This window comes from Natator depressus, chromosome 24 (assembly GCF_965152275.1).
Source record: "Natator depressus isolate rNatDep1 chromosome 24, rNatDep2.hap1, whole genome shotgun sequence".
NCBI lineage: Eukaryota > Metazoa > Chordata > Testudines > Cheloniidae > Natator > Natator depressus.
Window position 1 is genome coordinate 22175659 of NC_134257.1, and position 8316 is coordinate 22183974.

General features: G+C 63.0%; 1 protein-coding gene across 1 annotated transcript; it reads left to right on the forward strand.

The window, feature by feature from the left end:
• The first annotated feature begins 4918 nt into the window (after positions 1-4918).
• On the forward strand, positions 4919-7624 carry PAFAH1B3 (platelet activating factor acetylhydrolase 1b catalytic subunit 3). The gene is made up of 6 exons (XM_074938272.1): positions 4919-5073; positions 5852-5946; positions 6296-6385; positions 6490-6606; positions 6864-6986; positions 7064-7624. Exons 2-6 carry the CDS (start codon positions 5866-5868, stop codon positions 7328-7330), a joined length of 678 nt encoding a protein of 225 aa, XP_074794373.1. The 5' UTR covers positions 4919-5073; positions 5852-5865; the 3' UTR covers positions 7331-7624.
• Positions 7625-8316: the final 692 nt, after the last annotated feature.

An 8316-nucleotide genomic window follows, 5' to 3' on the forward strand; every position in this document is an offset into this window, starting at 1 on the left:
TTGCCTCCTGTGCGGGGAGGTGCAGCCACTGAAATCCCAACAGCCATGGGCCATTCCTCATCCCTGGGCAGCGCCAAAGGAGAGTCACCGGCCTGTCCTGGGGGAGAGCTTGGCCTGCTTGGCCAGCCTGGGATTTGAACAGTGGAAGGGGGAGGGAGTGCAGGGATCAGGTCCTGGAACGTAACGCTGACTCGTGTGTTTTGTTTAGATCCCGCCACAGCAGGGACTGGCTTCCTCATCCCCAAGCAAACATGCAGCTTCTCCATCCAGGGAGCCTTGCCCAGCCTCACCTGCTCCTCCAGCCAGGCGCCTCTCCATCCACCACACTGAGCATCAGCCAGCTGAGCTCCATCTCCTTCCCCAGCTCCTTGGGGACTGGAGATGCAGCAGGCCCTGCCTTTAGGAGAACGGCACTGGGAGGAAGGCCACGGGGACCAAGATGGACAGTCATGGGGAGCGGGAGGGAATTTCACCCTACCTACCCGCTGGTGTTTGTTTTTAAGAGGTTTGGGGGAAGGGCCACTTGTTGGTTTTTAAACTGCCTGTCCTGCTTTCCTTGTAGAAATGTAAAAAGCCAGGCCAGCACCATGCTGGAACATACGGACTGCAGTGTGGGGTGTGCGGGGACCCTCCATGTGCATCTTCACTGGGAAGAGAGGTGTGCCCTTAACTCAAGGTAGCTAGCGCAAGGTAAAATCCCAGTGAAGACAAGGCACTGCAGCTTGGAGTTTTCCCACTGTAGTGGGTTGAGGTACGAAGATAGGGGAGCCGAGAGTCTGTCTTGTCTTGCCTAGGATTTCACCATTCATTACCATGTGCTAGCTAACGTGAGTCAAGAACAAACCTTGGCCCTAGTGAAGACACGGCACACAGCTGTGTTTGTCACGGGCATGTTAAAGCAGTGTGTTTTTAATGTCGTTAGGGGCATGGGTTTTTAATAATATTGTATTGAGTAGTTTGAGTTCCTCCTGAAATTAACAGGGATTGAAATGTATGGTTTTAAAGACTGGCCTGTTTATTTAAAAGCCGCTTTCGAGCTGCACTGAAGGATTTATCCCCCTTCTGGCATGTCCAAGTTGCCAGGGAATTTGTGGGGTTTATTCTTTTGGGAATAAGCGGACGTGAAATTCACACCATGAGCGGGTCCCGCTGTTTGTTGCCAATAAAACATTGTGAAACAGTTTGAAACATCACTAATCATGAGCGTTATTGTCCATGGATGGAGGGATTAGGCCAGATTTTTAAACACATATGGCGCTTTTGAAAATCGCATTAGGCTCCTATCTGGATCAGGATAGGGCAGGGTTGGATATTTCGACGTCACTGGGGCGGGTGCAGGGTTTGGGTTCCTCTCTGGGTGTTGTCCGACCGAAGCCAGACCACAGCTGCCTGGCCGTGACGTCCGCAGCTAAGCTGGATTTGATCGCTAACTGCCAAGGGACAGCTGGGCAGTGGGAGGTGCACCCCGTCACCGACCCCGCTGCCCCAGCCTGGCGATGGGAGGCGTCATGCTGCCGGGAGTGGGGGATACTGGGCGCCAGCCTTAATCCCACGTGCTTCCTTTCAGAGGGCTGCTGTACCTATTAACGGTTATTTACGCTTTGGAAGCAAGGAGTGCTGCCCGCCCGTGGGGTGACTTGGCCTCTCCATGCCCCACGGTGATTTGGGGGGCAGTGGGAGGCATTGTGACTGCAGACGGGCATTTGCAGCCTGCTTTATATGAAGAGGAAACAGCCCGGGGGGACGTTAGGCATGGGGGGCAGATGTCTGTGTGCAGGGGGAGTGGGGTACGTGGGGGGCGGTTACACTGTGGGGCAGTCAGGGGAAATGTCTCTGTGCTGCGAGGAGCAGGGTACGTGGAGGGTTACACTGCGGGGCAGTCAGGGGTGGTTGGGGGGGTGCAAGGGGGGAGCAGGATATGTGCTAGGGTTACACTGGGGGCACATCTCCATGCTGGGGGGTTACACTGGGGGGTAGTCAGAGGTGGGTGAGCAGGGGCCGTCTCTGCTGGGGGGCTGGGATATGCGGGCGGGGGTTACACTGGGAGGCAATCAGGGGGGTCGTCTCTGTGCAAGGGGGGAGCAGGAGACGTGCTAGGGTTACACTGGGGGGCAGGTCTCTGTGCTGGGGGGGTTACACTGGGGAGTCTCTGTGCCACGTGACATGGGGGGGGCAGTGGCGGGGGGGGCATTGACGTTGGAAGATTCTAGAAGCGGCCAGCCCCTACGTGCCCCCGGGGGCGGGGCCATGTGCGGAGGCGGCTGCCACGTGCAGTAACAACCGCCAACGGTGCCTCGCGCTGCTCCCGCCCCCTGCCCGCCTGAAGGGGAAATGGCCGCTCCGGGCTCGCTCTGTCCCCGCCCCCCTGCCGCCCGGTGATTGGTCACACGGCTCTGGCAGCCACACCCTGATTGGCTGGCCGGTTGCTGGGGCGAGCCTTTAGGGAAGGGCGTGGGCTGGACAGGTTGGACCCAGATTAGGCTGGCCTGGACTGGGCAGAGTGTGACCCCCAGGCAGGCCCCACCCACCCCACAGGGCACTGTGACCCCCCCGAGCAAGCCCCACGCACCCCATGGTGCAGCATGACCCCCAAGCACAACTGACCCACACCAAGGGCACTGTGCCCCCCCCCGAGCAAGCCCCACCCATCCCATGGTACAGAATGACCCCCAAGCACAACTGACCCACCCTGGGGGCACTGTGGCCCCCCCAAACAAGCCCCACCCACCCCATGGGGCAGTATGACCCCCATGACAACCCACCTTGGGGGCACTGTGACCCCCCTGCGCAGGGCTGACCCGCATGGGGAGAACATGACAGACCCACAGAGAGGAGCATGACCCCTCCTACGCAGGGCTGACCCTTGGGGGGAGCCTGACCCCTGAGCGGGGCCAACCCTGCAGCGTGAGCATCCCAAGCAAGAGCCCTATGCCAGGCTGACCCCCAGGGCAGAGAGTGTGCAGCCACTCAAGCCAGCCTGCTGCCACGAGGGGCAGGAGTGAACTCCCGCCCCATGGACAGGGAGCTAGGGCAAGACCTTCCCGCCATGCCAAGCTGGACCTAGGGTCCAGTGGGGCAGGGCAGGGCTCGGGGACCACAAGCGGCAGGGCCAGGGGAGCTGGCTCCTCGGGGGGCAGAATGGAGACAACAGAGCGATTTTACACTTTGCATGGATGTTTTTGACAGGCCCGGCTCTAGCTCCAACAGGGACCCATGCAGGGCACTCCTGGCCTGTGTGACGTGGGAGGGCGGGCGAGACGCTCAGCAGTCTCCTCCTGGCTGGCAGGGTGGCGCGTGCTGGCCAGAGCGAGATCTCCACAGGTTGAGACTCATCGCCAGCACCCGCTGCTGGGGTTTGGAGGTTTCCTTGGTGCAGCAGGGATCGGGGAGACCCAGGTTTTGCATTGCTGCCTGCTGCCCTGTGAGCTTACAACAGTAACATCAGCTGGGCAAGCTTAAAATAAACGAGGCATCTTTAACCTGGCCTGCCCTCTGCAAGGCAAGAGGCAGGACGCGCCCTCGGTTTTACAGCCACTGCGAGAGTGAGAGAGATTTGCAGCCCTTGGGACGCAGGGACACCAGGGGCCTGTGGCTGCTCACCTCCAGGGACCAGCTTGCGATGAGGACCTGAGGTGAAGGGTTTCAAAAGAGGCCCAGGGAGTTGAGGGACCCTCTTCCCTCCCACCCCAGTATTTCCTGTCTTGGCCTGGTGCTTGATTCAATATGATCTGGGAGCCTGTAAATGCCTCTGCCCTAAGCCCCTTGAGCTCGCCTGGCCGTCTGGTCCTCGCGCTACTAGTTTCCCTGAGCTGCAGCCCCGGCTCTAAAAAGTGCTTTGAATTTTAACAGGCTCAAGTGACAACGTTTTGTTGCAGTCGACACAGCAGTCCGGGGAGGTCCGTGATTTCCGCGGCAGACAGGGAGCAGTGCCCGCTGTGCCATTGGACTGCATTGGCAACACCAAACATGAGAAACTGGAGAGGAGGGTAGGTCCGTCCCTGCTGCTGCTCCTCTCCCGGAGACTCCTGTGTGTCTGCAGCAGCTTTCCAGCTAGTGAGGGCCCAGGCCCAGCATCCCTTCCTCTGGGGTTACTATGTGTATGATGCTTGGGGGGGAAGCTGTTTATACAGGATCCTTAGCCCCGCACTGAGATGCGGCCACATCTGGGGCAGGCAGGGCCACTGGTTAATGGCAACACCCCACAGCACTTTGGGACAGGGAGCCAAAGGCCATCTCCTCTCCTGCCCAGACCACAGGTGGGGGAGATTTGGCGGGGGTTGAGCTGGGCCTCTGATCCCTCTCCCCATGAGAAATTGACCAGCCCCTCCCTCGCGCTGCGCTGAGCCTAGGTCTCCCATGCAGAGAGAGAGCAGGCCAGACCCTGTGCAGTGTGGGGCAGGGCTGGGGGTCACTGCAGAAACTGGCTGGGGAGCTGTGCGGGGGCGAGGCGGCATCATGCCATGGGGGCGCAGCAGCACTGACGGGACGAGGCACCTCTGGGCCAGGAGGCAGCTGTGGGGGGGGGGAGGGATGGCATAGCAAGAGCCAGCTGACGGGGAGGGGAAAGTGAACAGAATGCCTGGATTTAGGGGGAGGGGGTAAAAGGAACAGCCAGACTTAGGGAGAGAATGACTTAAAAGCCGAAGTCCAGAGGGGGGCAGTTAATGCAGCTGGATGGGGGGTGTGTGTGATGAGAACAGCCACAGTCACACAGAGGCTGCAATCAGGGGAGGGGGACGCTGGGAACAGCCGGGCTCTGGTGGGGAGGGTACAGGGAAGAGCCAGACCCCGGGAAGGGGGGGCGCTGGGAACAGCCGGGGTCTGGTGGGGAGGGTAAAGGGAAGAGCCGGACCCCGGAAGGGGGGTGCTGGGAACAGCCGGGCTCTGGTGGGGAGGAGCCGGACTAGCTCATACCATCTCCGCGCGGCGCTGGGAGCGTCTGCACTTCCTCCCAGCCCTCCCCTGTCACATGGTTCCGCCCAGGCCGCCCGCTGCTCCCCAACGCAGAGCGAACGTGCGGGCGGCTCCGGCGGCTCCGGAACCATTCGCTCCCCTCCCCCGCAAGCCTCTTAGGTGAGCCTCCCCCCGGCCCAGGGGAATGGTACCACCCGCATGCATCGGGGGGGGGGGGGCTCAGTGTGGATCTAACCATTATACCCACGGGAGGGCAGGGGAACCAGCCTCTTTTCTCCTCCCTCCCCCTCCACGAATGGTCCTATCCATTCTACATGGGGGCTCGAGGGGCCGACCAAGCCATTGTCCCCATGGGGGGATGGATAAACCCCCTTCCTGGGGAAATGGACCCGCTCAATCTCTATGCCCCCCGCCTCAAGGGGCGGACCAAACCATTAGTCTTCATGGGGGGTGTTATGAAGGACTCAGCCTTCTTCCCCATACTTGAGCCTGGAAACTGAGTTTGACCCCGCCCTGCATGGACCTGAGGAGTACGGATCAGTCAATATACACCGGGGGGGAAGGGAGGTTAATAGGATCAGTCCCCCTCACAAAGGAATGGTATCTCCCACTATGCATGAGAGTCTGGGGGTGGACCCAACCATTATACCACGTGAGGGGGAATGATGTAGCTGAGAAACGTACCGGTCACCCCACCTTCACAATGGTACAGTCCGTGAGTGGGCTGAGAGGATTCAACCATTATTCACGGGCATGGGTAGAATGGCCAAAACTCCTGTCCCCCATCCTAGGGAATGGCATTATCCACCGTGCATGGGACTTGAGGGTGCAGACCCAACCATTATCCCACATGGGGGGAGGTTGGGTCTGGACAGAACCATTATCAAAGCGGGGTGGGGAGTGCTGCTGTTTCTGACCTGCTGGCTTTGCCTCCTAGGAGCTTCCAGGACCATGAGTGACGGGGACAAGAACCCGGCCAGCACCCCGACGCCGCTGGCCGACGTGCAGGGGGACGGGCGCTGGCTGGCGCTGGTGAGGGATGGCACTGCACAGACAGCCCCGCCCCATGGGGGGTGCTGCACGGACACCCCCATCCTGCCCCATGGGGACCCTGCATAGACACCCCTGCCCCACCCCATGGGGACCCTGCACAACACCCCCACCTGCCCCATAGGGGGCACCGCACGGCCCTGCCTCACCCCACAGGGGCTGCAATGGTAGCGGATGAGGGGTCCCCATGCAGCTGAGCCCCTGCACCCCACCCCATAGGGGCCACGTCCCAGCACTGGGCCCGTCAGCCTGTAAGGGAGAGTCTCTGCCTGACATAGGCTCTGGGGCCCTGCTGCTCCCCAGCCCTGCCTGACCCCGTCTCCCCCCCCAGCACCACCGCTTCATCGCAGACAGCAAGGACAAGGAGCCCGAGGTCGTGTTCATCGGGGACGCCCTGGTGCAGCTGCTCCAGCAGTTTGAGGTGAGCCCCACACTCGCCCTGGCCCTGCCCCAGCAGGCTGGGGGGGCCGTACGGGGACCACGGCCCACCCTGAGGACCCCAGCTCTGACTCTCTGTCCCCCTAGATCTGGCGTGAGCTCTTCTCCCCGCTGCACGCGCTCAACTTCGGCATTGGGGGCGACGGGACGCAGCACGTGCTGTGGCGGCTGCAGCAGGGCGAGCTGCAGCACATCCGGCCCAAGGTGCGGGGGATCAGGGTGCCGGGGGGCACCGACGAGGTGTGAGGGGAATAGGGCGCTGATAGGAGGCAGGTGAAAGGGATGCGGGAGGCAGTGGGGGCTAATAGAGGGCAGGTGAATGGGATGTGAGGGGCGGGGGGGATGACAGAGGGCAGGTGAATGGGATGTGGGGGACAGGGGGGCTGAGGCCTGGGGAATAGGAGGCTGGTCACTCCCTAGGGGGCAGCCGCCGGCCCCCCTCACTCCTGGCCTCCCTGCAGATCGTGGTCGTCTGGGTGGGCACCAATAACCACGGGCACACGGCCGAGCAGGTGGTGGGCGGCATTGAGGCCATTGTCCGCCTCCTGCAGCAGCAGCAGCCCCAGGCGCGCGTGGTGGTGCTGGTGAGTAGGGGGCACAGCGGGGGGGTGGGGGGAGGGGGACCCTCTCCCAGGCCTGACGGTGCCATGTCTCCCCCCAGGGCCTGCTGCCCCGGGGCCAGGGCCCCAACCCGCTGCGGGAGAGGAACCGGCGGGTGAACGAGCTGCTGGAGGCCCGGCTGCCGCGGCTGCCCAACACCTGCTTCCTGGATGCCGACCCCGGCTTCGTGCACTCGGACGGCGCCATCAGCCACCACGACATGTACGACTACCTGCACCTGAGCCGGCACGGCTACGCCCGCCTGTGCCCCCGGCTGCACGCGCTGCTGCTGCGCCTGCTGGGAGAGTGCCACCGGGCCGGGCCCTGAGCCACCACCGCCACGGGGGGGGGGCCACCGGGCCAGGCCCTGAGCCGCCGCAGGGGAGGCCACCGGGCCGGGCCCTGAGCTGCTGCCGCCAGAGGGCATAACTGGGCCAAGCCCTGAGTTGTTGCTGCCACGGGGGGGGTGGGGGGGGTGCCACTGCATCACCGTGCAGGGCTGTGAGCCACCACTGTCCCTCCCCCCACACCCCACAGCGCTCAGCCATGGCCCCCCCATCACTGCACCACCACAACCATCCCACTCGGGCACGCGACTGCCCAGGAACCCTTGCACCGCACGGGCATTAAACGCAGATTTGCCGTCTGCCGGCTGGAGCCGATTATCTGCCTGGCCCCCGGGTCTGGGGGAGGTTTGCGCCCCGTGGGTGGGGGGACAAAAGCAGGAGAGAGGAGGGGCGCTGGGGGGTAAGTGACATCGACCTGAGACATGGGGTCAAGAGAGCCCACATACAGGGCTGGGGGAGCAGCCTACGGGGTGTGGGTTGCCATCACCAGAGCCCTGGGGGAGGAGCAGATTGATGGGGAGCAGGCCCAAAATGTGGGATGGGGGAAATGCGGAGACCAGGCCCTGGGAAGGTGACACAGGGAGCAGAATGTGGGGGGGGGCACCTGGGGAACAGGGGATGGGGGGTGACACAGGGAGCTCGTGCTGGGGAGAGGGAGGTGGGGGACCGATACAGGGAGCAGGCCCCAGGGTGAGGAAGACAGAGGGGGCACTGGGGGGAGCAGGTGGGGGGGGTGAATATGGCCAGGGGCGACGCAGGGAGCAGGCCCCAAGGAGGGGGTGACAGACAGTGTTGCCAGCGCCGGGGGGGCAGAGACCCCAGATGAGCCATGTGTGGCTGCCGGGGCCAGGTGCTCGTGGCGCATCCAGCAGCGGGTGCGTGGGCCTGAGCCGTGCAATGCCCTGGCTGGGCCAAGCCAGAGCCCCTGATGGGGCCTGTGGGGCCCCCCAGGCAGCTGAGGGGGTGT